This window comes from Neurospora hispaniola (genome assembly GCF_033458365.1).
Source record: "Neurospora hispaniola strain FGSC 10403 chromosome Unknown B0T23scaffold_7, whole genome shotgun sequence".
NCBI classification, from domain to species: Eukaryota; Fungi; Ascomycota; class Sordariomycetes; order Sordariales; family Sordariaceae; genus Neurospora; species Neurospora hispaniola.
The window spans coordinates 2,945,368-2,972,261 of record NW_026944412.1 but is presented as its reverse complement, the minus strand read 5'-3'; the positions used below and the strand labels follow the sequence as shown (position 1 = coordinate 2,972,261).

General features: G+C 51.8%; 8 protein-coding genes across 8 annotated transcripts; 4 read left to right on the top strand and 4 right to left on the bottom strand.

Moving 5' to 3' along the window:
- Nucleotides 1-2,200: 2,200 nt before the first annotated feature.
- B0T23DRAFT_323062 (uncharacterized protein) lies at nt 2,201-3,405 on the bottom strand (the record flags this gene model as incomplete). Its single annotated transcript, XM_062835333.1, has 3 exons — nt 2,201-2,438; nt 2,498-3,076; nt 3,233-3,405. The coding sequence occupies 3 exons, from the start codon at nt 3,403-3,405 to the stop codon at nt 2,201-2,203; spliced, it is 990 nt and encodes a 329-aa protein (XP_062690289.1).
- Nucleotides 3,406-10,234: 6,829 nt separating this feature from the next.
- On the top strand, nt 10,235-11,415 carry B0T23DRAFT_223441 (uncharacterized protein). The gene has a single exon (XM_062833771.1). The coding sequence runs from the start codon at nt 10,519-10,521 to the stop codon at nt 11,260-11,262; it is 744 nt and encodes a 247-aa protein (XP_062690288.1). The 5' UTR covers nt 10,235-10,518; the 3' UTR covers nt 11,263-11,415.
- A 334-nt stretch (nt 11,416-11,749) lies between these two features.
- B0T23DRAFT_364750 (uncharacterized protein) lies at nt 11,750-16,008 on the top strand. The gene is made up of 2 exons (XM_062836352.1): nt 11,750-12,399; nt 12,461-16,008. Exons 1-2 carry the CDS (start codon nt 12,018-12,020, stop codon nt 15,673-15,675), a joined length of 3,597 nt encoding a protein of 1,198 aa, XP_062690287.1. The 5' UTR covers nt 11,750-12,017; the 3' UTR covers nt 15,676-16,008.
- A 1,813-nt stretch (nt 16,009-17,821) lies between these two features.
- B0T23DRAFT_223421 (uncharacterized protein) lies at nt 17,822-18,626 on the top strand. The gene is made up of 2 exons (XM_062833770.1): nt 17,822-18,131; nt 18,310-18,626. The coding sequence occupies exons 1-2, from the start codon at nt 17,955-17,957 to the stop codon at nt 18,427-18,429; spliced, it is 297 nt and encodes a 98-aa protein (XP_062690286.1). The 5' UTR covers nt 17,822-17,954; the 3' UTR covers nt 18,430-18,626.
- A 1-nt stretch (nt 18,627) lies between these two features.
- Nucleotides 18,628-20,114, bottom strand: B0T23DRAFT_223414 (uncharacterized protein). The gene is made up of 2 exons (XM_062833769.1): nt 19,785-20,114; nt 18,628-19,717 (listed from the first exon to the last, which is right to left on the bottom strand). Exons 1-2 carry the CDS (start codon nt 19,965-19,967, stop codon nt 18,773-18,775), a joined length of 1,128 nt encoding a protein of 375 aa, XP_062690285.1. The 5' UTR covers nt 19,968-20,114; the 3' UTR covers nt 18,628-18,772.
- A 541-nt stretch (nt 20,115-20,655) lies between these two features.
- B0T23DRAFT_422894 (S-adenosyl-L-methionine-dependent methyltransferase) lies at nt 20,656-22,297 on the top strand (the record flags this gene model as incomplete). Its single annotated transcript, XM_062839811.1, has 3 exons — nt 20,656-20,760; nt 20,854-20,884; nt 21,015-22,297. 3 exons carry the CDS (start codon nt 20,656-20,658, stop codon nt 22,295-22,297), a joined length of 1,419 nt encoding a protein of 472 aa, XP_062690284.1.
- Nucleotides 22,298-22,749: 452 nt separating this feature from the next.
- Nucleotides 22,750-25,259, bottom strand: B0T23DRAFT_223324 (transcription initiation factor IID, 18kD subunit-domain-containing protein). Its single transcript, XM_062833768.1, has 2 exons — nt 23,857-25,259; nt 22,750-23,783 (listed from the first exon to the last, which is right to left on the bottom strand). The coding sequence occupies exons 1-2, from the start codon at nt 25,111-25,113 to the stop codon at nt 22,995-22,997; spliced, it is 2,046 nt and encodes a 681-aa protein (XP_062690283.1). The 5' UTR covers nt 25,114-25,259; the 3' UTR covers nt 22,750-22,994.
- Nucleotides 25,180-26,491, bottom strand: B0T23DRAFT_323412 (uncharacterized protein; the record flags this gene model as incomplete). Its single annotated transcript, XM_062835354.1, has 2 exons — nt 25,180-25,725; nt 26,438-26,491. 2 exons carry the CDS (start codon nt 26,489-26,491, stop codon nt 25,180-25,182), a joined length of 600 nt encoding a protein of 199 aa, XP_062690282.1.
- Between the last annotated feature and the right edge of the window lie 403 nt (nt 26,492-26,894).

Here is a 26,894-nt window from a genome sequence, read left to right as displayed (position 1 = left end):
ACCCAACAAGCCGGGCGGTGTAGATATCAACGAGGGATCTTGCGAACATGAACCCTGCCTTGTCGCCCTCCTTGTCATCTGGTTGTCGGGAAAGCTCCTAGCGGATGGTACTGTCTGGGTTGCCTTTCCACAATGTGTTCGTGAAGATGACATAATGTATTGATAATATATATGTAAGAATGCGCGGCGTGCAGAACTTGAAATTCCGTACAGATGAAACCAGTCGAATTGATCAAAAAGGCGGTGTTGTATGGCCTCGCTTGTGCGTGCGTGTGTGCCTGTATGTGTGTGTAGCTACAAACTGTCCAAGTGTTTGGCGGCCAAGAAAGAATCAGGTGTTCGGCGGTGGGCACGATCCCACTTTACAAGTTCAATTTCCGAATTCTTAAGATCTTGACTCTTGCGATTATTCTGTAGCTTTTCCCAACGTATAGACCTGAGGCTGGAATTGAGCAGCCGTTCGTGGAAGCACTGACCCTTTCCTTCAATTTATCCATTTCACTCTGGGCCATAAAACCCGGTTTCATCTTCATGTTATTCATGTTATGCCAGGGGCTACATCAGCCCATCCAACCAACAGCTCAGCCAACAACACCGCAGGTCCCTTTCTCAACAAGTCCAGACCCGTCCGTCGCTCAGAGTCTTGTCCCGCGAATAAGTTTCATTGGCGTTTTCATTAAACTACATGTGTTACGAGAATTCTGGCGAAAAGACCTAGACCTTCCAAACCCAGGCCCAAGGAGTTGGGTTCGAGGAAACGGGGTCCCCGATGGACTGGCGGGCAGGCGGGTTCAACGGGCTTGATGGAGTCGACGGGCTCGGCTGGTGGTGGGGTTCCTAGGGAGTGGACTAGCCGGGACTCGTCCGTCGGAACACGTGGAGACTCAAATGTAACGGTCAACGGGTCCGTCCGAGTAGGGCAAGTGATGGAGTCCATATGTATCGCAGTTGTTCTCATTCCATTAGTTGAATGAAAGCATTGTCTAACACATTGCGCTTCCATGCGTTGCCAGCTGGCTGGTCCGGTTTCCGACCCGCGCACTAATAGCACGACTACTGCGTACACGTGTAGCTAACCGTCTCCTCGGAGCCAACTCGCCAACTGCAAAGCACCCCTTTCTCTCGCTTCATTCTATCATTCTGTGTAACACCAATCCAAGCAAGACTGAGGCAAAGTGGCTCAGGTACGAATCCCCATGGGAGCAATAAAGGAGAGGCGGCTCGGGGACAGGAGAGCCAACGAGACGGAGACAACGGGGCCCTCACTTCCGGGTTGGGCTTCGAGAGAAGCAAAGGGCCCAATAAGCGTCAGGGGTAAAAGAGGGGAGCTGTTTGTGTCGTGTATTGATGAGGTGGCGAATAAGTACAATAGCTGGCATGGCGGGCAAGCGGGTAAGAAGGCGCATTGTGTGCGTTCGTGTGTGCGCCTGTATGTGTGTCGCGATGTCGTATCGCGGGCGCAAGATCACCGATTTGGGTAAACACTATTGGTATGTGATGTGCGAAGCTTTTGCGTTCCTGGCATCACAGGGAGTGACACGAGTGAGTGGCGACTTTTGGTCAAAACCAGAAGGAGCCCCGATGCCATGGGAGGATGATACACTGGAAATAATTGAGGGATTGACTATGGGCAAAGAGGACTGGCACTTTGTTTTATCAGACAGATCGATATATTGCACCTATGGAGAAATATATCCTAGTGTTTCCCTTCCATGACCATAGGGATCTCTATGAGGGATACCTTTCCTCCATTCCTTTGCTGTTCCCTAAACAGACAAGTTGTTCTCTTCTCAGATTTCGCAGTTGATAAGCAGGGTCCGTAAAGTTGGGTATCAAATCGAGCGCCGACATAGTGAATGACGAGAAATATGCGGGAAAAGATCAGAGGCGTTGTTTCGTCGCAGGGAAAAAATCCATGCATGCAAAATGTGGTTAAAACATGCGCGTGTGTTTCATATCGTGCTAAGGATGGTGGTGCGTGTGGCCTTAAGAATGAATGCATGCATCTTGTGAGCGATAAAAGCTTGCGAGAGTCTGGGTAATAGTAGCCAGCCAAAACAAAAAAAGAGCAAAACAAATCCAAAGAAAAAAAAGACGCCATCATCAGCTTCCTTCGCTTAAACCTTCATTTTCATCGTGTTCTAATATCCTTCTTTCTTTCCCTCCTAGCAGAGTGACAAGGACACCGAAACGTATCGTGTTACTTGAGATTCATCGCCGCGAGTTTTGCTTGTATGCTCTTCCAAGCTTCGGGGTCAGGTTGAGGTTCCACCCGCTTCGGCGCAAGTCGCTCGGTATTTCTGTTGAAGCACTTGGGGCAGGTGGTGACGGTTGGCTCCGAAGCGAAGGTGTTTTTGCAGGCCTTGCATTCAAAGTAAGCCTGGCGTTTCGAAGGTTGGTCTCCAGGATAGCCGTAGGGATACTTGTCCTTCTTTGATCTGTTCAAGGGGTCAGTATAACTAGCTTCTCGAGGCCATCGATATGCGCTAAAACTTACGGGTCTCGAGGGCAGTCCGTGCAACGGACGTGCTGGCAGGCCGTGCAAGTCTTGTTTCCAGAAGTGAAGAGGTTCTTGCAGCCGCAGCAGGTCCTGCGCACACGTTGGCGAGGCTTCTTGTGAACCAGATCCTGAGTTCCGGTCTTGGCGGGACGTCTGAGAACGAGGTCCTTCTCGCGCTTCGGGTGCCAGTCGGGGACGATGGGGGCGTTCTCGGCACGATCCTTGATGATCTGAGCGCGCTTCTTCCTGCTCTCCTCCCTCTCGGCCTCGGTCTTCTTGGAGGGAATACGAGGGCACTGCTTGCATCGCGTATGCTTGCACTTGGAGCACTCCTTGGAAGCTCCGAACGAGGTGTCGCATTGGTGGCATTTGCGGTGGACACGCATCTTGATGGGCTTTTCAACACGGAGAGCATGACCCTCGGTCGAGTGCCACTCGCTAGGCTTCAGCTCCAAGCCATAGAGCTCACCGAGCTTCTTGGCACGCTCCTCAAACAACTGGGCGCGAGGGACCTTTTGGGCATTGGCGTCCACAGTCTTGGCCGCCGCAGCAGCAGCAGGGGCCGTCTTCGTGGTGCTATAGTCATTTGTTAGAGACTGGAGTTTAAAGGGAAGTGAAATGCGTCATCAAGAGTTGGATGGGTTGGTTGACCACAACTCAAAGCGGACAGCATGCCAGCCAGAGTGTCCAATGAGAAGCATCCCGACAGTGCCAGACTAAAATAGGCCTTACCTCTTGGCGGCTTCCTTGCCCTTTTTCTCGGCGGGAGCAGCGGGATCGGCCTTTGCGCCGCTGATCGAAAGTCGCTTCGTCCTCAGAACCGTCTTTACTCTTGCCAGAACCTTGCCGAAGCCCTTCTTCTCCTCCTTAGGGACCGCGGGTCCTCCCTGTGTAGCCGAACTCATGACGATGGCGTTGTTCTTGATCATAGAATCGTGTTGTTGAGGGTGGGTTGGTGTGACTGTGGCTGGGTTGGCTGACATATGTCAATGTATGGTGGTAGTAGTAGTAGTGGTGGTGGTGATGGTCGACCCGTGTTGTTGTTTGGTGTTGGTGTTTGTTTGCTGGTATTATTCGGTTCCAAGCCCTTGGGATCTAAAGGTGAGGTGAGACCCAAAACGCCGCAATTCCGACTAATTTGGCGCCGATCACTGCCTCGTCTATACTCGGAGTATTTGTGGTCGAGCTCCTTGGTTGTTGACGGACATAAAGGTACACACACGGCTTATGTGTGTTGTCCTGTTGTGTGGATAAGGAAAGAGAGGAGAGGGTTCCTCGTTCCTGGGAAGTGGGATTGAGGGAAAGAAAAGGGAACTGGGCGGCCGGGGGAGCAGCCAGGGGGGTACGGGGTACGGCTAGTGTACGGCTGCAGTGGGAAACCCCAAACTGCAAACTGCCTCTGGGTGTGGCTCTTGACAGGCTACGGGCATGCGGGAATAGGGACGGGAGGAGCACAGTCAATCCCGGCAAGCTCATGGAGACCGCCAGGTGAGGTGGAATGGCACGAATATGATGCCTGTCCAAACGGAACAACCGAATGGTACGGTGGACGGTGCAGTCATGTAATTGACCATGGCTGCAAAACACGCCCAAGTAGGACTAGACAAGTCGGAACTGAAGCAGCTCCTGGCGGTAAAACACGGTATGTATCGCTGAAAGGTACGATACACTACCTAGTATCGTATTCTGCAATACGCCGCTCTACTGCGTTTTCCGTGCGTTTTCCTTACGCGTAGCAATGCTCTGACTGGTGGCAGACCGCAGCATGCCGTGGGGCGGGGTGGTAACCGGGAAACATACCCAGTCGTTTCCTAGCCGAAAACAGCAGCTGGTTCCCGAAAAGCCTCGGTCAGCGCAGGAACGGGCGGAGGAGACATGAACTATGTATGTACACGGGCAGCAAACAAAAATTCTTCTCCCGGCACTCCATTCCATTGTGGAAGGTCGTCCATGGACATGACGATGCCTTCCCAGCCTCACTCACGCCAGTGACACCTGCGCTTTGTGACCGTGACGAGAATGCGGGAATGTTCACAGGGTGGAAGCAAGGGATGGGCGCATCACGCTAGCAGGAATTCGGGACAGGACCGGTATTACACTAGCTTCTGGCACCATGTCAGTTGCGAGACCCGGGGACAGGCGCCGGCCAAAACAGCCATGTGGTCCTGTGTTTAGGTTGTTCCATTTGGACCGCCCACCGCTTATCAATAGCGCACGCTTTGTTCAGTTCCTGGTTGAGAGGGTTTTCTCTGCTCCTAGTCGCAGCAATCGAACCAAGTGGACCGCAACGACGAATCTTCATCGCAGCCTTCGAACTCACCATAATTAACCCAATCTCCTGGACATCATGATGCCCAAGACAGCCAGGACGGCCAGGACCGGCAATTCTTGACGGCATCAGTCGAAATTCTCAGACCGGGCATTCGAATCAGCTCTTTTGGTGCTTCGACTAGTAGGTCATGTTGTGTGGACGTAACCCCAACATCCTGTTGTGGGTACCACTGGAGACTGAAGAGGAGGAAGCTGTCCCAGCGCAATGGGATGCCCAACGTTGAAAAACCCACCGACTGGAGGCTCGAATGCCTTCAGTTCGCAAGTCAAGGTTGCCTTGCGCAAGAAATTGAAATGCCTTGCGTTGGCCACGAGTGGGTGGAGAACGGGTAGAAGCGTCTTGGAGAACATTAACAAAGGGAAAGGCTGGTGTTGACAGAAGCATCTCCGTCCGGCGCCAGTTGGAGTCACAGGCGAGGTACAAAAACATGACCACGGCCCATCCCGTTGTCGTTTTTGCCCTCTTTGTTCAACATGCCTGGCACCCGACACCAGCAGGCAATCAGCAAGCAGTCAACACACACAATCAATAGCGCTGACTGTTAGGTGAGAACGCCGTCACTCCAAGGCGGGACCGCGGCCCATTGGAACGTGACCCCGCCGGCAAACACCGTTTCAGAACCCAGGAGCTTGGTTGGGTTCTGACCGTTCTGGAGACGGGGTCCCTTCAGTTCTTTGACTGGCGAACCGGGAACAGCATCAAACATCCCCAGAGGCCGTTCCATTCGACCAGTCCTTTGCGGGGCTACCTCGCTGTCAGGGAACCATGGCACAAATGGGCAAATCACCCGGAACTCCCAGAAATTCCAAAGGGGCCCTGGCAAGACACCCTGGCGACTCCTCCTTCTTGTCCAAACAAGCATCGCCATTGGCGCCGTGCCTCCAGGAACGTTGCCGTTCGCTTCCGCTTCTGCGCCTCTCCACTTCTCAGAGTATCACCTCCACATCTTCGTAGCGTTGGACGCTATCGTTCGACCAGTCCGTAATCCGCTCGTGATCCACCGGGATCTCAAGCCGGTCTGATTCTTCCTCGTCCCCCTGGGACTTTTCCATCACAAAGGGGTTTGTTCATTCACTCAAAGTTTTGCATGACGGGGCCGGATGACATGGCCTGGTCCATCCCAGCCAGCAGGAAAAGGCACAAGGGAACCCGAGAAAAAAAAAAAAAAGCTCCCGGCCCTATGATGGACGACCGTTGCTCCAATTGTGGATCGTAGCATTCGAGTTCCGATTTATCGAACGATTCCAGCTACCTCTGGTTCGTAAAAAGGCACAACGTCTTGTCTCGCCCTGTCGGTACCTGGTTTCGTTGCTGGCGACATGACATGCTGACGTTTCGTCTACCGCGCGGCACTCGAACAAGGTGGTCGACGACAACGACGGCGACCACACTCGACACCAAGTCGGAACTGCAGACACCTGTCTTCAACCTGCCAGAGAGCTGTCGCCACTCGCTTCGGAGCACATAACCTGCAAGACCCCGTCGTCGACCGTAGCGTGGGGTCCCTTCGCATCAAATAAGTTTGGCTACAGGTCACCGGCCTGCATCAATATTGCAGCTGCCGTATCATGCTCCCTTTCTCACCAGCCTAATCAAGCAAGCCATCTTGCCCAAGAGTGGGTTTTGTGCAGAGTAGCATACATATACACTAGACTGGTCGTGGTGGCCATCCGGACTTCCTGCCTACCAGAGCCCGTCGCCCTCGGTCTGGGTAGCATCAGCGTTGTACCGTGACGATGCGAGAGGGCTTGTTAACTGAGGGGTTGGTGTGTGAGGGATCGAGACAGCGAACCACCATCGCCAGCGGCATCATCATTGGCGCTAGGACATTGTGTTCCGAAATGCCTGATAAACTCCAGGCCAATCCGGCCGTTTTCCTCTTCCTAGTGTAGTGTACCGCCTGTTCCACCGTCTCCTGGTTGTTCTACGCGTTCTACGGGATACGCCCCCCGGCACTGCGTATACACACTACTTACCTGTATGCATATGTGCACCACGACCCAGTGTCGTGGCGAGGGTGATGATTGTTCAGACAGGTGCGCAAAGCTATCACAAAGGTGCGATGACACATTGACCTTTGTGGCATGTTCGTGGCATCATCAACACAGGTACGACGGACTGCTAAAAAGAACAGAGTAGGTACAATGCCTACACCAGACGGATCTCGGGATTTCTCGTAAAACTTTCATTCATTGGAATTATGTACTGGCCGAGGTCGTGTTCCACGAGATATATCGTTGCTCTAGTATCTGGAAGGCGACTGCGAGACGGCCGCTCAGAGTAAAAAGTGATATGGTTGATTGGCTTCGAGGACAAAGCATCGGGTGGGAAGGTTATCTGCTGTATAATGTGTAACCAGGCTCCCAGGAAGATGGTGGCCGATGTCTGTCGAACACAGGGGCGGACAGCCAACGTATTTGTTTGAAAATTTCTCCGCTCCAACCACGAAGGAGGACGGCGCCCGAGCTAGTTCGTACTTTGCTTTTCCAATCACTAGTCAATTCGTCTCCAGCCGCCGAGCACCATCAATAATCTTCACCAGCCAAACGGACCATCCCGCATCGATACCATCTGGCTGGGACCGAGACGAACCCATCCAGGGAGACGTTTCCTTCCTTCTGAACTCCAAGGTGGAACCAAGACATCTTACTCAACCCAAGTAGGCGAGATGTTCTATTCTTGCGCTGTCAAGCCGAATCGTTGATATGCTTGGGAGTAAGACAGGAGTATGAAAACCAAAGCATGACTCTGGTAGCCTGACAATATCAAGCGTAAAATTCAGCGGCAATTTCCACCCCATGAAGTTCAATACAGAAACCCTATCGAGATGGTACGGTTTGCCGGAAATAGCCAGCGGGTTATTCATACTGATATATGTAGTTTTGTAATCTCTTCTACTGCCTTTCCGTGAGCTGCATCTTATATATCCTGATATATTAACAAGCATCGTTCAGTAATTCATGACTGCTTACCAAGCGGCTTATGGTCAAGGCATTAATATGGGCAGTGTAGTACAGTAGGCAACTCATTAGGCCCGACATCATCACCGCCACTGTCGTCTTAGGGGTTGCACAGAGGGTAGAGGGCTCGTGAAACGGACGGTCCATTAGCCAAAGAAAAGAAATGTAGTACAAAGATTAGAAAGAGAAAAGAAAAAACCTCAATTTACGCCTGGCAGGCACGCCAGGCTCAGACCTGGGCACAGTAGAAGTCCGGTAAAGTAAAGGGCGGATTACGGTCCATTACCAGATACCGTTTCTCATTGAAACAGCATCGTAGTGTAAACTGAATCCACTGAGCTTTCTTTTGCCAGGAGGCTACGTCCCAAACTGTCGGGTCTGACAAAATATCCAATTGACTGAGAAAAAGCGGTATCCTCCCTTCATTACGATTGGTACTGAGGCATCTTTCACCGCTTATGTCTCGGAGCTGCGATGTTTTGCTGGAGGATGCTGTTTCTGTTTTTATTTTCACAAGCTGGACAGCGTTCACACTATCCAGCCCCTCCATTTCCCTTGTTTTTCTTTCTCCCCTTTCATTTCATCTTGTCAATGCGTTTTTGGATCCTGTGTGACCGCTAACATTGTGCTGTTGTAGTTACGTCTTTAGTAGACTTGTCCAATTGATGATCATCGACCGGTGTCTCTTTGACGGACAATCCTGAGCTCGCTCCTTTCATCAGATGAGACGGATGACTGTCACTGCAACACAAAAAGTATGTCATGATATTTACAACGATAAGCTCAACCGCCTTTGCTGTGGAGAAATGCTACATTCCTGCTTCACACCTGCGAGGCAGAAATGGCAGATAACCTAGCATTCAGTCAGATAGAGTGCATTGCATTGCATGCTGCGCACAGCGTGAGCAACACCTTGAAAGGTGGCCCTTCAATCCACTTCACATCGTTCTTCACCACCTTCGTGTATCGTCTGCAGATGTGCCAGGGTGGCATGTTTTGTATGGACTTCGTGGGGGGGAAAATCCTATCACTGTTGTGAGCTATCATTTTGTTTGCTGGCCCCTCTTCCACACCATGCCCTACCATCCCATGCCGAGGATCTCGGGGGGTAAGTCGCTCTGACAGAAACGAAAAGCAACTTTCGCTTGCGCAGGCATAACTTATGAATGGACTACACTGCTACGGGGGTATTGCTGCGTTCTGGACTGCCTCGGAAGCAGTAGGGTCATGCTGTCCTCCAATCTGGAACTGCCGAGAAGTTCTACATGGAAATGGAAACCGACATGACCTGAGGACTGAATGGTCGAGAATCGGACAAATGTAAAATAAAGAGGAGGCGGAAGCGGAGAAGGGAAAAGCAGATTAACCAAGGACACTGAACATCCAAACATGGACGGTGAGCCAAGGCTGATTGGACAACAACTGCAAAAATCCAAAGGCAGCAAACAAACATGTCCCCCAACACAGCAACACAATATGCTCCAACCGCCTCAGATTAAAACACGATTTCTCCTCGTGGTTTTACAGCGTCGTGGTGTGTCCGTCTATCGTTCGGCTTGCTTTTGATCGAACCCCCGCCTGCTGTGTTGCGACCCTGGCTTGCGATGGACGTGCGCGTGCTCTTGATGAAAGAGAGCCGTCGCTGCCTATGATAAGCTCGAGCTCGCAACTTGTCTTGTCTACCGCATTGCACCTCACATTTGCTACCACGCTCACGCGGAACAGAGTAATTCACAGTGTGAGTCTCATCATATATCAGCTGTGACCCCGCAATGACCCTCGGTGAGCTCTTCGAGACCTTGGGGCAAGGGTTGACAGGGAAGGTTGCTGAGCCAAACCACGAAACGGAGCGTCTACACGGAATGGTAATATACGGTAAAGATATATAAATCCACACCCAAGGCTGGTTTTATCTTGATCTTTTACCGAGCACTCGGTTTTTTCCCCGTGCGGATATATTAAGTAAGCATGGAATGCGGAGTATCACTCGAGCTGAGCAATGATCAACACAGGCAGATTCACGGTGCGCATGGCTCTTCCGAACATGCGATAATCACGACACTTTTTCTTCCTTGCCAACAAGCCAGCCGCCCGCTCAGTGTGCGGGAGATGGAAAAAGGGAAGGGAAGCAACCCGCGGGTTCGGTTGAGGCTTTGACCTTGTCAGTGAGTGAATAGAGTGATTTACCGGAACGATGTCCTTGGGCCCTTCACCCAGCTGCTCGTTACCAGTTGCTTGGGCTTTCCGAACACCCGTCTTCGGATTTTTCAAATCTTGTCATCCTCCGACGGGACTCTAGTTCTTTTCTTGGCCGTCCAAATACACAGTTCTCTTGCATAAAGTTCGCATTTCTGATTTCTGAATTACAAAGGGCGGCATTCACCTTTTCGCACGATTAGCCCTTGATGCGGTATTCTTGTGAGAGAAGGAAGAGCTAATCGACTGCCACCTGAAAATACACTCATATGCAAAACGGGATCACATATTCTGAACTGGGTCTTTCAACAAACCTCAGGATGCACATGCCCATGATTCCTTGACTCCAGTCATTGGTGGGACATGCTGCTAATGCACCACATTTCCCCTTCCTGCTTCCCTGGCCCATGTTCCCTGACAGCATGTATGCTAAGGTAGTGTAAAGATGATGTAGACCGAAACAGAGATGGAGACGAGCGGCGGAGAATCCAGTCCAGTCCATCGCGGCCGGAAAGCAGAACTTCCATTGCATGATGGGACGGGACGGGACGCTATTATGTACGCTAGGTACAGCAATGCAAAAAATCGACCACGCTGCTCTCCACTCCGAGCAACAAGCACATCTCCATCTCTCATTCATCCCTCTCCACGCCCGCCCGCCTGCGGACCCGCCAAACGGCCCCGACCACCGCCGTTCGTTCATTCGGTTCGGGTGGCACGGATGGGAAAGGGGTTGCTGGGTGGAGTCGAGTTCATCGTTCGGGAGGGGATCGGCTGTACCCGTCCCTGCCGCTGTGGTTCCGCTCTTTCTTTTCTTCCAGTTCGGGCTTGGAAACACTGTGGAGGTCTTCTTTTTTCCTTCGAGTCTTGCTGATGATCTCGTCTCCATCATGACTAATTACATGATTGATTGTCGTTCTTACCAAGTTGCATTGCGATTGTCAATGTCAAACGGACATGAGGCTACATACGAGGCGCGAGGCGGGCCGTCGCTCGTTGGTGATGAAGGCTCGTCGACGATTCTCGTGCTTGGGCAGACGACTTTCGGACACCCAAGACGAAATGAGGCAGGCAGGCTTGCTGAAAACCATCATATCATATGTACCCGGGATGTGCCATGGAAAGCTTTACTTCTGGTGTTGATCAGGTGTTCGATATCATCAGCACTGGCGCCCGCGAATGGCTTGTTGACCTCGTCATTCTCAAGTCCCGTGCTTGTTCGTTCTGTTCATCTGTGGTCACTGCAGTGCACTTTGACACAGATTGGTCACTGAGGTCATCGTGACCTAGATCTTCATCCGTGCTCCAAGGTGTTTCTGCTTTCTGACCAGGGCCTCCTTTGAAAACTAAACTACGGGAAATACCAAAGCTTCACATTTGTCAACCTCATGGATCTCGCTGTTTCGCAAGCAATCTTTGTATGAATTGATGTACAGTTCAAGGCGTCCTGACAGCAAGTCTAGGGAGTGCAGTGGCGTTCTTGGGTACAAGTTTTTCTTTGAAGGCGACTTTCAGTGGAGCCGCCGCAATTAGATTGCCGTTGGACTTCATGCGATAGGAAGTGACGGAGTTGAAGGGAATGGATGGACACTGGCTTGTACAAGATATTGATGCCAAATGTGCACTCATGCCATGTGGTATAGCTCGTTTCCTGTGCGGCACTATAAGCTTACTGCTGATGCACTGTAATCCTATGGTAGTGGGCAATCCTTCCACGGGGACGGGCAAGCGTCGAGGTCATGCTGTGACGCACTGGGCGAGATCGAAAATCTTGCTTCCAAAAAAACGTCAGCCTCACGACAACCACCATCTTTCGCCCATCTTCACATTTGACATCCGCACCAATTGAACGCAACCTGCATCACTCTTAGACGCGCCGCTTTCCGAACAACCCTCCGTGCTGCTGCTGCCCCTCTTCCCCTCCCGACACCATCAACACCTCCAACCTCGTCTACCGAACACCAGCGACTGTGCAAATCAAGCTGCACAGTCAGGCGCATTGCCACCAGGGTTCACTCAAAAGTCCTTTATGCACCAAGGCTCGACTGAAACTTCTGTATCGTTACCGCGAGATCCATATCCAATATCTTCCGGCCAAACTGTCCAACATGGCTCGCCTCGCTCCCAGCCAAGCTCACCAGATGATGCCTCTCCTCATGAGAGCATCTTCGGTGGAGATGTTGCTTCTAGCAGCGACGACGGCCACCGCTTTGACCACGACTTTGGCCGACTGAGGGCTGCCGACTATGCCTCTGCCGCCCAACCTGTCATGACTGCTGGCCAACGCATCGCTGAATACGAAAGCGCCTTACTGCTGTCCCGACATCACGCTCCGCATACCGTAGCCTTCCAAGTTGTTAAGAACACTTCATCCTCTCCGGGCCGCGTCAAGTTGGCAGATTTTCCCAACGGTATGTCCGTTTGCGTAGCGTGGTTGATATTCTTGCTCGTAGCTTACAAAAACTCTCCCAGAAATCCTGACCCATATCCTATCGCATCTGCATCCAGATTCTCACGGAGACGTCGCTCTGGTCTCGAAGCGCTTTTACCACCTCGTTGCGGCCCCCTATGCCTGGCGCAGAGCCTTCCTGCGCAACTTTCCTGGCCAAGAATCGTTACTCTCGGCAAAGAACAGGAGTGAGTTCGCCAACGAAGATGGAGAGCTGGACAGAATACGCTCCGAGTCTCGGTACTTTGTCAGACTGAGTGCCATGGCTACATGGCGTAGCGAGTATCTTCTCCGCACTCGGCTGCTCCGGAGTGTGTCCCGCGGAAAACCCGACGGCTCCTCGAACCTTTCGATCCAGTCTGGAAAGAAGGCAGCCGCCGTGTTGACATATAGCCCAAGGCTCACCTGGATGGTCACCCATTTGCACGCCGTATTTTCCGGTAATCGCAATGGGCCGCGTGTGATGCATGGTTCCAGGGATATCGGAGTGGCATCTGTCGGCGATCCTACTACCGGTAAAATCGACAAGCTGGGTATGGATGACCAGTTTCAGTTTCAGCAGCTGGACGAAGTGCATCCCGGTCTAGTGTACTATGGAATGGGCGACGGGGCGGCAGCGGTTCCTAACGTCATCGACGTTAGCCAGCCCTATGGTCTCATCGGCGCTGAAGCGTTTCCTGGTGGTCGGGTCTACTTCAAACCACAGGGTCAGCTGCGCGGCCGATTTCTGGGAATCGTACCAGAAACTGTGGACGACGAGCCTGAGATACCCAAGATCCCAGAGCTCTTGGATGCCGTCTGTTCTGTTTGGATCGCAAAATCGCCCAATGTACCAACAGCAACCGACTCGATGATTGGTATGTTTACTGGCTCAACGCTCGGCATAGTGACCGCTTATACCCTTGGTTATGAAATCTCGGGTCGTCGCGCCGGCAACCGCGTTGGCGAGATCACCGCGCGCTGGGTGCTCAGCCCGGGCGTGCCCATTGTAGACATCAAGGTCGATGACAACTACAACCTGAGACGCAAAGGCATGAACAGAGTTTGGGCTGTTGCGCTGAATGCACTCGGAGAAGTCTTCTATTTGATCCAGACGCCGACACCTTCTTCGACTCGTGGAAAGTCGACAACTCTGCTCAAGGATGCTTGGGATGCCGGACGCACTGCTTATTGGGCGATGATCGAAGCAACTCGGCGTGTTGCCACACCTGATGACTGCAACAGAAATGCAGCTGATGGTTCATACACACCGCGCTCATCGGCAAATTTCATGAACCTGAGCAGGGCACAGATCGTTGCTGAGGCCCGAGAGATAGAATCTTTCTTGCGCCGCAAACCAGCTGATTTCCGGAGGGTTTGCTTAGGCTGGGATATGCAACGGAGACTCGAAGTGGACTTTGCTGCCGGCGATGAAAGTGGCGGCGAGGCCATTTTCAAGATCGATTGCGGTTTAGAGGAGAACGTGCCCCCTGCCGTTCGGAGATACGTCAGACACAAGACTAGCCCGGTGATCAATCCAGAGAAAGTTGCGGCCTTGCTGTCTTCAGCACCTAAAGCCTCTATCTTTGGAGGTGCAGAGACGTCAAAAAGCTTGGATTGTATCTCTCAGTCTACCACCAGCAATGGAGAAAAGCCTTCAGCCATTCAGGCTTCAAGCGGATCACCCTCGACCTCAGCCACGCCTGCAGGAGACACGATTAACGGTTGGTCTGTCACCGACTACAAACTCAAGATACCTCTAGGGGCAGAAATCACCGCCAGTGCTATTGATTTGTCTACCTATGCTGTCATGGCAGCATTTGAGGACCCTCTTTGCTTCGAGCATGATGGAAGTGGTGACACGTCCAAGGAGATTCCTGGTCGCCGCGCCCGCTATCTTGCTGTAGGAACCAGCACCGGCGCAGTGAATGTGTGGAACACGAGAGATCATCACTCTGCCCATACGGTCAAGCCTTTGCGGGTCATTCAGACCGACTCACCCGCTATCTCTAGTCTTGCCCTTTCGGCTCTTTATCTACTTCACGGCGGCACTGACGGCGTGGTCCAGGCATGGGATCCGTTGGCTTCAACACATGAACCTATCCGAACCCTCAATGCAAAGATGTCGGGCCGGATCCCTCGTCCCATTCTCTCTCAGGCTCCTGCAATGGAACGAAATGTCTACTCTGCTGTTCGCGCCATCTTCTTGGATCCCGATCCGACTGTCCTTCGAGGCGTGTCGGCATGGGGCAACAACATCAGGTTTTGGTCTTATAGCTCTACAAATCAAACCCCCGGTCGGAAGCGACGTCACCGACATAACGATGTACATGGCCGGCTGAGCAGCCGTAGAACCAGCCATCACGTCTCTGGCTTTATTGCTGCGGAAGAGGCGGAGCTTATCCATGAGGAGGAGACGCGCACTCGCGAGATGGCTCGGCTCCGTTCGCGGTTCGGACAAGGCTTGGCAGACATGACCGAGGAAGAAGCACTTCTTTATGCCCAGATGATTTCCGAGGAGGACTTCATCAAGCAAGAGTCGGTTCGGTTGGCAGCTGAGGCAGAGATGGGATCGACTATTGATGAAGAATGGGAAAGGTTGCCGTCCACGGGGAGCAGCGCTGATCAGCTTACACCCGAGCCTAGCCTTCCTGGCGCTAGCCCGAGTGTGACGGGAAGCGGTGCGAATCTCGCGACTGCCAATCAAGAGTCAGAGGAGGAAATGATCCAACGGGCTATTCGCCTGTCACTGCTTGAAAGCAACGGCAACGTGGATGGTGTTGTTGCAGTGGAACCGGCACCGGCACCAGAACCAGTAGCAGCAGAAGCAGAGCAGTACCCCCCTCGCAGCCTGAGCCCCTTACCCGAGTTCTCCATCAAGGTGAAGCCCTTGAAGGGCAAAGGAAAGGGCAAGCAACCTTCCCTCGCGACTGGGTCTTCCTCATCCCACAGCACGCCGGCCATTCCCTTTTCCGAGACCGGGCATAGCAACGGCTCGGTCTTCGGGCGAGATCCTTCCGACATCGCCTACGATACCGCCCCGGCAGCAGCAACTACAAATGTCACCTCTGGCACTGACATCGATGACGATCTGGCTCTTGCTTTGCGACTGAGCTTAGAGGAGGAACAGGCTCGCCAGCACCGGATGGCACATCAGAACGTTGTGCCGATGGTTTCTGATATTCGACACGCGTTGGAGAACTCGGAAGAGTTTCCGAGGTTGGATGTGAAGGGGAAGGGGAAGGGGAAGATGATCTGAAGGGATTACGTGGTCAATGTGATGCGATGTTGATAGGTTTGCAAGTTGCCATGTAGTGGGTGCTTGGAGAGCTGCGAGTTCATCTTACCCTCTTTGGTATCGATCATACCGCCCTGGAGCATCTTCAGGTTGGCAGATCCTAGGGTACTAGCGTTATTGTCTTGTGGCTGTGCTCTGTGAGGTAGAATTGAAGCGCAGAGTTGTTTGAAGTCCATCCAGATGTCTTTTTGCGTGATCCAACATGAGTACGAGGTGGTGTCTCGCATGTGCACCTTCCTTTTCCATTTTGACAGGCCTCCAAGCGGGTGCCTCGCCCGTCACGAAAGCAGGTGGGAAGGAGCTGAATCAAAGCGTGCAAAGTGAAGTCCTGGCGTGTCACGGTGACGCAGGCAGGCACGATTAGCTTTCGTTGTGTTTCACTCGTCTGCTTGCTCGACATTAGCCCCATAGGGATCGCGTCCAATATCCAATCTCCCTATCTTGGTTCTTTTGCTTCACCATCTCCTCACAATCGGTTCACCATTACACATGTCTCGAAAGTTCTTGTCTGCCCCCCGATCCCACCTCGTCCCTTGTCTAGATCGTGAATGCACACATATTGCTGCCCTCGAGTGTATGTGTTACAAGGAACGAGTTCACAGGCATGCCGTACGACCCGCTGTAGCTGAAGCTATACCTGGTGTACCTTGTCCTCAGAGGGATAGGTCTCATCAAATCCGATCAGACAAAAGGGAGGGCAACCTGGATGGTGTTGTTAGTTGAAGGGATTCGAATTCAAGAGACGCAAAGGCGGATCGTTCCAGCACTGCTTGCTCAGATTCAAGTTATGGTGAGATGGGGTTTAAGTGGTATCAGAAAGATAACAGCAAGTCTTTAACCCCTAATGTCTGTATTTTTTGTTTGTTATCTTCATTCTTACACTTTCACACAAACAAGCCCTACCTTTCTTCCTACTTCAAAGTTGTAAAATGGAGCTATTCGTCAAGAATCGTACGTCGTCTGAAAAGAATGGGTCGCAACCAAAACGTGTGGACGAAGACGACTCCTGGAGACCAGGCGTCTTCAGACGGTTTCCCACTTGTTTAGATAAGCTTTGCCTCGGTTGAAAGTTTGCAAACTTGGAAAAGAAACAGAAAAAGAAAAAGGAAGATCTGATTTTTTTTTTTAAAAAAAAAAAAAAAAAGGATATAAGCCATGAGAAAAAAATTAAAAAAGAAAAAAAAAAGGAAAAAAGGAAGTGAAGAGAGAGAAAGAAAATAATGAACAGTCAACAGTTTTCAAAGCGCATATATGCCTATTCAGAGCTCCGAAACGCAATGCCATGCATCACTTGGGGACACATGCCAAGGACGGATCGCCTCTAGTCGGCATGTAGCTATATGGACTTGAATGCCTGGACACTCAAACAGAACACCGCCATTCACGATCGTTTTGCTTGTAAAAGTAGCGGGGTTTAAAGCTTCAGAGGTAAAAAAAAAAGTATGATGTCCTCTTGACCGAAGTGGTTATAGGAGGCGTCACTGTTTGGAGACATTGGGGTCTATGTTGGTAAGGAAATACTGACGCTTCCCCGTTCGCGATGTTTCCATAAAGAACAAGTCAAACAAGATACCAGAAAGGATACGATTGCAACAGCCATTGGCTTCATCATACCCATATAATCTTGGGCACTGCTGGTCGACATTGCAAGTGATTATTCTTCTGTTCAACAAAGAGACCAAGTTTATATGCACACAAGGATAAGATAGATTAACGTTCAGGTCTTTCACCGTGATTAGATTGGGTTGGTGATATAGAGCCTGCAATCAAGCAATATTAACACATACGACCACAGATGGTAGAAAACTCGGGATCCCGTCCGCTCTCCCATAGATAAGCTACCAATCGCCTGACTAGTAGTTGGGTCGGTGACGACCAGCGAATCCCAGGTGTTGTATGTTTTTTCATTTTTTGCACTTTGCTGCCATCTATTTTTACGTGTTGTGACAGCCTTTTTATTCAAAGTTGTTGAATATTGTTTTTTTCCTTCTTTGACTGATGTCAACGGCGTTCGTGATGCGTTGATCTGCAGCCCGTGAAACGAGTTGAGCTTCCACTTGCATGGCGCTCTCAGCCCGCCCAGTAACAGTGGCAATGACATCACAACCTTTTTTAATCATCGTCACCACTTGTAAAAGTCAGATAATACAGACAGCAATACATTCGTTATGAACCCGCCACTCTCACCATATGAACAGCGACCAATATTGAAAAAGACAACTTAATACACATAACCCAAGATGTCCCGTATCCTGACCCGCCTTCCCAACCGTGCCCGCCTGCTCCCTATGGTTCCCAGACGAACCATGGCCACGGAGCTCGGCACCTCCAAGTCCCCGCAAAACGGACAAAAGGGCTTCGTGTCCGTTGGCTCGCAGACACAGGGTGATTCGCCTTCTAACCAGGGTCCTACAGAGGTGGGATTTATGTTTTCATATCTTATGTTTGTTTTGGCGGATAGCCCTCTATCTGTCTGTCTGTTGGTCTGGCTGGCTGGCTGGCTGGCTGGCTGTCTGAGAGCAGCTACATATCGGCTGTTTGTTCTTGGTCATATGCGGAATAGTGTTTGTGTATTAATGTGAATTGGGCATCTAGGCCGGACAAAAACTCCAGAAGGAGAGCAAGGGCAAGCCGGATGGAATGAAGGGAGATTCGGAGGAGGCGAGGGCCGCGGGGGGTGGTCAAAAGGCTGGGACTTCTGATGGTCAGAAGTAAAGAAGCGGGTGTTGAGTGGATAAAAAGAGGGTGAAGATGTGGTGATATAGGAGGAAATTAGCAATTATACGATATGCGCATGGTCTGATGCGGTAATGAATCGATGAGTATGGAATGATACTTGGTTCAAAAATGGATGTCCTCTGATTTGGTTGTATGTTGCCAGATTGACAGAAGAAATACCAGGCCCGATATGTGATTTGAACTAGGGAAGTGAACAAGTTTCTGACTAAGCCAATGAGGTTGGGCGACGTGGATGAAATTTAAGATTTGGTATGCGTAGATAAAAGTAGTTCTGTTCAAAACGTATAAATTACAGCATTATGTCCACCGACTTTCCCATTTACTTGCCACCGGAAAGCAGCCAGTTGAGAATGAGAACAACCCCGCCTTCCAAGGCGAACGTGGCCGTAACAACGAAATAAAATGCAAGCGTTATCCCCAAGACCTTGGGATACATTTTAACCAGTCTAATCCAGCCTTCCCTCCCGAAAGTGGTCAAGGCGTCCCTCATGGTCAAGAATGTCTCGCTGCCGCCACCCAGCACCGCTGGGTCCAGCTTGCCTTTGAAGGACCGGTCAAAGGGGACGATGGCATCTTCAGTGGGTGGAAGTAGTGAGGCTTGCACACGCCTGAGGATGACTGAAGCCGGGATCACGGCAAAAAGGTAAAGTAAGAGAGACAGAGCAGCCACTGGAATGCCCTTCAATAAAAGCGAAGGGAGCTGGAGGTCCATGTCCATGTTGTCGTCCGCTTCTTCGAACAGGCGAAGTGGCAGTCCAATCATAACTGCCAACAGCCGAGGGAGTTCGACCGCTACGACACTTGTAGCCCAGTGTACCAGCAAAGGCAAGGCAGTAGCTTGGAAAACATAGCGAAACGGCAGAACGCGGCTATACCAGGGGCGAGCGGAGGGAGGCGTGATGACGATGTGTACCCAAGCGGTTGACAGTTGCGTGAGCAAGACAGTAGCGATGAAGCTGCCAACGAAGTGTGGCAGGAAGGTGTAAACTGTGATAAGAGCGGCGAGAATAACGGTGGAAAATATGGTTATGAGCGCGCAAACGAGCCCGCGGAAATAGCCTTCCCGGCCCCAAACCCAGAGAAGGCGATGTGTAGCGCGTAGGGACGAGGTGATGGGCTTTCCGTTGGCTTCCACGACCCCAAATTCGCCCGAGGGCACAGAGCCTTCTTGAACATCGAGTGAGATGGGCGTATATTCAGGCGGTGGGTTGGGGTCTTCGATCATAGCAAGCGTTGGGTAGACATTGTGCGCCGTATAAAAGACCTGTGTTGTTGTTGACCGGCGGTTAGCATGATGTACAGAGAGATATGTCCACGAGATGGCGACTTACTCCAATAGCGGGATAGATGAAAAGGAGGCCCGTGATGAAGTATACAACGAAAGGAAGTCCAGCGAGGACGGCCTCGTCATTTGAAGCTGGAGGGTTGCTGCCGCTGGAATCGTTGGCTTCCAGGCCATCCTCAATATACCTCTTGGCGAGGCTACCGCCCACGGCGGCGATGTGATGTAGCATGTTGTGTATCCGGATGCGCTTGATGATGGGGCAAAGAGACAAGAGAGGACGCGGAAGCTGAAGGCTATGAACGTGTAGAAAGAAGGAGTGAGAATGGCCAGGTCGGAGATAAGCAAGCAGCACGCAAGTTATGATGTCGATGGACAAAGCTTTATCCTCGGTTGCAAGACGAACAAGTGGCAAACAATGAAGGATCGGAAACAATGGATGAAGCGAAACCACTCGAGACAAAAGTGGAAGAAATGAAACCAGAGAACCGGGTGGGGATGATCATCCCGTCTTATACGCAGTTAAGTCATCCATCCGCCAGGGGCCGGACTGTTGCTGGCAGGTAGTGTGGCACTGTGGAAGGCATCCTTCGACCTAGCGTCAGTCGGCCAGCCGCTTCTAGCCATGGGGGCGGTAGCGTGGCCTACAGCAGACATGCAGTAACCACCAACATCTGTCGCCCACATCCAGCTTGTCCGAGAAGAGGCAACAGGGTGAGCACAGGACGGGATAGGTAGGTACGGGACCTAGAGATGGTCTTGTGGATGAACCGGGCTGAAACTGCTCTTTTAGGGACTGAGTTCATCCATATTTCTGTCGGCCTGCTTTGTCGTATTCCCTTCAATCAACCTCTTCCAACCGCTATAAATGTCTGGTGAAGCTGATGAATTGTCAACGTGGAAAGCGGGAGCGGTTGAAAATGATTGGAAATGCCCTAGGTGTCAGACACTGGAGATGCGAGCCTTCAGAAGCAATTCATCCCCCACCTGCCCTAACAATTCGGCAAGCGGCCGCTCGATCCGCAGTAAGACGCTAACGCCAGGCAGCTCCTGCAGGCTGTACCCCGCCTGAATGTCACCCCTGCACCTGCAGCACCGTAGTGTACCATACACTACAGGTACAGCGGGCAACAACAGGCATCTTCGGCTGTAAGGACCTACGTCAGAGCTTCCTCTCACTTCCTCTCAACACCACAGACGGGGAGCTCACCCGACATTATCTGCATCCCAACCCGAACATTATACAGAGCCAGAACAGCTTACCTCATGTCTGGAACAGCACCATCAATACCAAACCTCCTCACCCTTCGTGGTCGCATAGGAGGCGGCGGCGTCACCCGGGGCCGTTACCGAGGCGTCATCCACCGGGGAGGTCGCGGCCACGGTCCCGGAGCACCCAGTGCCTCAGCAGCTCACGATGCCACCATCCAGGGCACCGACACCGACGCCGCTGTCTCCCGCCTCAGCGCAGTCCAGATAGGCTATATCGACGATCCGTATGCCGAGCTATTCGCCCAGTCTGGCCCCGGTGCCGCCAGGCGACTGCCCATCATCAACCGAGGCACCTACGCTCGCACAACGGCCATCGACAAGCTTGTTGACAAGTTCCTTGACGATACCGAGAGCTCACCAGAAGGGCGGCAGATTGTCTCGCTAGGCGCCGGCACCGATACTCGCAGTTTCCGATTATTCTCCCCTTCCGCATCAACGCCGCGCAAGCGCGTTATCTACCACGAGATCGACTTCCCCGCCATGTGCGAGAAGAAGCAGCGCATCGTCTGTAGCGCACCACAGCTACGGTCTATCCTATCCGACCCGGACTCCGTGGAGGAATTGAGTCATCACGGCGGAGGAAACTCCTGGCATAGCAAGGCCGTGGCCGAAAAGCACAAAGGAAGCGAGCTTTGGGTTCACGGGCTAGATCTCCGCGCCATTGCGGCCTCGCAACAGCCTCAGCAACCACTACCGCCAGGAGTACCGATCGGTTCCAGGGGACTTCACGCTTCGCCCTTTACCACCGGTTCAACCACACAACACGAAGAGCAAACAGAGGAAACAAGTCTACCTCAACAAAAAGAACCACTAACGTTAACATCTCTCAACCCGAACCTGCCCACCCTCATAATTTCTGAATGCTGCCTCTGCTATCTCCCTCCCTCAACCGCCTCCTCCATTGTGTCCTTCTTCACCACCACGATCCAATCCTCCCTGAGCATTGTCATCTACGAGCCCATCAAGCCTGATGATGCCTTCGGGAAGATGATGGTCTCGAACCTTGCTGCTCGAGAAATCAGAATGCCAACGTTGGAGGTGTACAAAGAGGCAGAGGACCAGGAGAGACGACTACGAGAGGCCGGATTTAGTGGCGGGGAAGGAAACGGAATAGGGGGAGCAAGGAGTAAGACGATAGAACAGATTTGGGAGGAGTGGACGAGCCAAGAGGAGAAAGAGCGGGTGGATGCGCTGGAGGGACTAGATGAGGTTGAGGAGTGGAAGTTGTTGGCGGGGCATTACATTGTTGTTTGGGGATGGAGGGGGGTGGGGGTTGATTTGGAAATATGATAGACTTGGTGACCACTTGGTTATGGGGTAGTGTCACAAAGATAAGTTCAATAATTTACCATTTAATCGTGCCAAGCTGACGGCCTGCTGAGGGTGATGAATTTCCCACCTTGGAGGATTTCCTCCAAAAAGAATACTTAGGTCAGATACCAAAGTTTGTGTCCAGCAGCTTCTTAATTTCTCATATGGGCAGATAAGTGTTCGCATCTCGCCATGTCGCCCATTTAAGGAAGAGATACAGACTTCACCTGGGATCAAGTTGTACTATCTGGCTAGCAAGAGTGTAGTTATTATTCGTTGTGACTTGGACATCATCACCTACAAAAAGCAATAGACGGGCTCATCAAGAGACGCCATGCTCGACACCAAGTGAGGAGCAAGTGAATAGTCGGCACTGAACGAACGACCCTCTCTTCTCCCTCATTAGACTATTGACATCAAGACCTAAACCTGTTTGCGCCGTAGTGCCTTGACTCCAACATATATATCGCCGTTCTCACTCAAACAGAAAGAAAATTAAGCCAGATATCCCTAGCCCTTCTTAATAGCCCCTTAAAAGCCATTTGAGCATCCTCTCAGCCAGACAAAGCCGTGGCGATGTCGACCACTGGTTGTAAAAGCAAGGCAAGAGCCCAGGCATCCCTCGACCCAACTCAAATAATCAACAAATCCGTCCTCGGCTGCAGTCTAGTCCCATTCAACATGGCCCTCCTCTTCTTGCTCGGATCCTGCAACCTCCTAAACGCTTCATGAATATGTCTCGGCTCCACCGGCGTGCGTCCCTCCCCAGGGGGTCGAACAAGCCCTTGGGCAGCTTACGCTTCTTAGTAGGACCCGCCTCGCCCGTACGCTCCTTGAGCAGGTCTTCATGGTCCTTGATCTTGAGCGCCTCCTCCGTGATGCTCTGCACCATCTCAAACGTTAAGAACCCCAAAATGTCGACGATATCGTCAGAGGGTTTACTATCCGTCACCTGCCCGAAGCCGGCCCACTCCCTAAACCTCTTGCCCTTGCGGTACGTAAAAGAAGCTTGGCGGAACTCGGACCAGGTCACGTACTCCTCGCGCGTCATGGCCTTGGTGCGCTCGTCGGCTTTGCGCAGGCGTTGGAGCGTGATATAATTCATTTCTTCTTCCTCCTCGTCCTCTTCGTCTTCGCGCTCGGGAACTTCAACGGAATAAAAGGAGGAGGGTTCCCAGGGCAAGCCGACTTTGGCCTTTTTGTTCTTCTTGGCTGCGTCATCGACGGGGCCGCCTGCGCCGGGAACAATTCCCGCGGCGGCCGAAGGGTCTTCGCCTGCGGCGCCGATGTCGGCGTCACCGCCTTTGTCTTCAGAGTCTTTGACGTTCTTGCGCACGTCCTTCCAAGAGAGGAAGGTGCGCAGCCGAGAGACTTTGGGCGCGTCGTCGCGGATTTGGAAGATTAGGTCGTTGATCGTTATGGAGCGGGAGCCGCGGCGGGCGGCGAGTTCGGTGCAGTTTTTGAGCTGTGACAAAAAGTGTGAGTCGTAAGTTTTCTATCGTATATGTAGAGGGTGCGAGTGGGTAGTAATGGCTTACCATATGGATGACCTGCTGGCGCACAATGTCTTCGATGATACTCGTGGTTTCAACGGATGGTTCGCCTGTTTCTCCAGAGACGTACATCATCTGACGAACATTGTTAGTAAATCTGGCAATAAACTGGTCCTTTGTCTCTGCTCTTTTCTTCCAGTAAAATTCCCAAGGGTCTTTTGGGTACGGGTTGACGAAGTCGTTGATGCCTCTACGCTCTGTTTCTGCATCACTTGAAGGGAATATTATGTCATTGGGAATTGAATACTTTGGTCGCTTGGCCTGATTTTCTGTATTGATCTCATCAAGGGCAGTGTTGAACGCGTCTTGGAAGAGAGCAGATCCATCACCAACTTGGTGGACGGAGGAAGAAATGGAAGGACCAATTGGTGTAGAAAATTCTCCCGTGAATGTATTTATCTGACTGGGCGCTGAAGGTATGATGATCTCATTATCAATCCAGTCATCCCATTCGGGATCCATTGTAGCTTCGTCCGGTTGAGTGGTAGGTTCTGATGGCTGATCGTGCGTGATGTCTTCAGGAATGAGTGGTTCCTCGGGATGGTCATTGGACTCCATGTCCACGTCTATGGGCTGAAAAGTTTGATCTTGAGAGGTAAACCAGACCTCGGCGCTACTGATGGTCTTGATTCTGTCCTCGCTCGGGTGACAAGAGCTCCAAAAGGTTTCGACAACATCATTAGTACCACCTTCTGTTGAAGAACCTCCAGCCGCGGACTTGTGATCTTCGCATTGAGGCTGAGCTGTGATTTCCGGTAGCAGTACCGAGGTCTGGCCACCCTCGTCACTTCTGGTAATGTTCTGCAACTCATTGCCAGTAGTGATCTGGGCCTGCTTCATTGTCGTCTGGGACTTGACAATGTTTTCCTGGGCCTTCTTCAACGTAGCCGGCTGGTCAAGTTGTTGGGTCTCAGAGCCTGGGCTCTCATTCGGTGCAGCCGGACAGTTTGCTAGCGAATTGGGGACTTCCGATGGTTGATACGGAGGTGATGAGCATTTGGATGAGAAAAGACGACTGGGCTCTTCAGTTGCGGAACAAAGATGCCCATTGTCGAGAACTCCAGAGAGCGACTCGAAGCTGCGATCAGCAGTGATAGAAACGTCTTTGGCTACACTTCCATGACATGAGTCTCTCTTTCTCCTGCTCTGTACGTGGGCTGAAGTTGTGTCATCTTCTAATTGTGTGACCTGCCCTGAATTATCGGTATCCCAAAGGGGTTCGGACCCGCTGCTGATAGACATCGAGACTGAAGATGTTGTGGACGAGTGTTGTTGCTCTTCTAAGCTACCTCCTGGGTATGTGTCTTTCTAAGACACATGGGCACGCGGGGAAGGTTCGGATCCGCTACTGATAGACATCGAGACAGATGATGGTACGGACAGTTGTTGATCATCCTCCTCCATGTAAGGGCCAGAAGAATGCTGAAAAACTGAAAGTGTCTGAGAGATGCCGGAAATAGGGGATCCAGAATGGAGGGACTCCGAATCCTGGAATGATTGCTCGGAAGAGGTCGCTAAGGCGGTCCCCGAGTGAATGACTGGGTCCGCGGACACAAGCTGTGAAGGCACGCCTGGACTGTTGGCGGAACTCTCCACAAGCTCCTTTGGAGCGCTGCCCGTAGAGGCACGACGTGTAGGGGTGTATGTTAGTGACCGCTGGCTTTCGAGAGTAGAGACCTGCTGTGGCCGTGGGCCAGAGGACCTGGTAGGAGGCCTTCCTCGCGAGATCTGAGGGGTGGTATTGCTCGCCGAACTGGTCGTCTTCGGTTTTCTTGACGGCTTGGGAGTCTGTGATGGTCTCGCCGATTGTGATCGCTGGATGCGTGTCGAACGCCGCAGAATGAGCTCTGACGGCTGTGGGGAATATAGGTCTTCCTTCGCGGCCGACGCGACAGTTCCAGAACGAAGCCTCATGGTTTCGGATTTTTGGGACTTGTCGTGAATCTGAAATCACAGGTCTAGGTCGAAGCTGCGTGGTGGTGGGTGAATGGCGAAGGAAAAGACAGCGGCTCGTGCAGAGTCGCCGTCGATTGCAAGAACGGAGGTAATAGCCGACACACGCAAGTTGATTTTTCTTAAGGCCAGAGTGAGCTTGTTATGAGAGGGAATGAATCGAGGTTCCTGGCGTCCCTAAATACTGAAAAGACCGATTTATCACGCGACCGGTAACAGAGCAACCAGGCAACCATTGGAGCTGGCATGCAACTTTCAGTTGACTGCGGAAGGCAAGAACCACTTTTCTCTAATTGAGCATCGTCCTGTGAGCAGTGCAAAACCACCGACTTTCTGGGGATCGACGACATTCGAGACTATCCAGGTGATAGCTCGTCATCCCCACAACGATCCTTCGGGATCTCTAACCACTTTCCTGAGCTGCTTCAAACAGCGTGTAATTCAGAGATTCACATTCATAAAGCAAAATCGTGCACGGGTACAAAGCGACGGGATGAGGATGCCAGAGTACAAGATATGAGCAGAGAGAAGTCATAAAGTGTGCCGAACACTTGTCAGGGCACTTTGTCTGCGAAACACGATTGTGGTTTTGCGTCCAAGGTGAGTTACTAACCTGCTGGATTTCCTGGCGGTATTTGTACTGTTTATCCTTGTCCTTGTCCGCCATCTTGACTGATACTAAAGGGCGATTGTCTGATCAAGTCGTCTATAAGTTGCCTTGTAAGAGAAGCGGTAACAATAATCGAGGAGACAAAAGACCACGCGTGCGATTCTGAGCGGAGTTAAAATAGAATCGTCGGAGCAAAAAACAAAGTATTGGAATATCAGGATTAGTGACACAAATGACAAGGAGAAGTCAGGAAGGAGTTGAGGTGGGGAGGATGGAACTGGAGTCCAAAAGTCGGGTAGGCCGTTGTAAGAGAAGAAGCTGCGAGAGTTGATGTCCGGTTGTTCGGCGGACGTCGTTGAAGTTCCGGCAACCAGCAGGGTTCCCGGTACATACTGTCACGTGATGCACATACGCTGCAGAACGTTCTTGGACCGGGCCTGCGTCGATGGCAGTTCAGAAG

Excerpts from the sequence above, each read along its gene's own strand:
- B0T23DRAFT_223414 (XM_062833769.1), bottom strand. The coding sequence starts at position 19,967 with ATGCTACATCACATCGCCGCCGTGGGCGGTAGCCTCGCCAAGAGGTAT. Across the intron at positions 19,718-19,784 it reads TCATCTATCCCGCTATTGGA|GTCTTTTATACGGCGCACAA; the intron begins GTAAGTCGCCAT and ends ACAACAACACAG.
- B0T23DRAFT_223421 (XM_062833770.1), top strand. The coding sequence starts at position 17,955 with ATGTCCCGTATCCTGACCCGCCTTCCCAACCGTGCCCGCCTGCTCCCT. Across the intron at positions 18,132-18,309 it reads CTAACCAGGGTCCTACAGAG|GCCGGACAAAAACTCCAGAA; the intron begins GTGGGATTTATG and ends TTGGGCATCTAG.
- B0T23DRAFT_364750 (XM_062836352.1), top strand. The coding sequence starts at position 12,018 with ATGCACCAAGGCTCGACTGAAACTTCTGTATCGTTACCGCGAGATCCA. Across the intron at positions 12,400-12,460 it reads GTTGGCAGATTTTCCCAACG|AAATCCTGACCCATATCCTA; the intron begins GTATGTCCGTTT and ends AAACTCTCCCAG.
- B0T23DRAFT_223441 (XM_062833771.1), top strand. The coding sequence starts at position 10,519 with ATGATGGGACGGGACGGGACGCTATTATGTACGCTAGGTACAGCAATG.
- B0T23DRAFT_223324 (XM_062833768.1), bottom strand. The coding sequence starts at position 25,113 with ATGTCTATCAGCAGCGGGTCCGAACCCCTTTGGGATACCGATAATTCA. Across the intron at positions 23,784-23,856 it reads GCCAGCAGGTCATCCATATG|CTCAAAAACTGCACCGAACT; the intron begins GTAAGCCATTAC and ends TTTTTGTCACAG.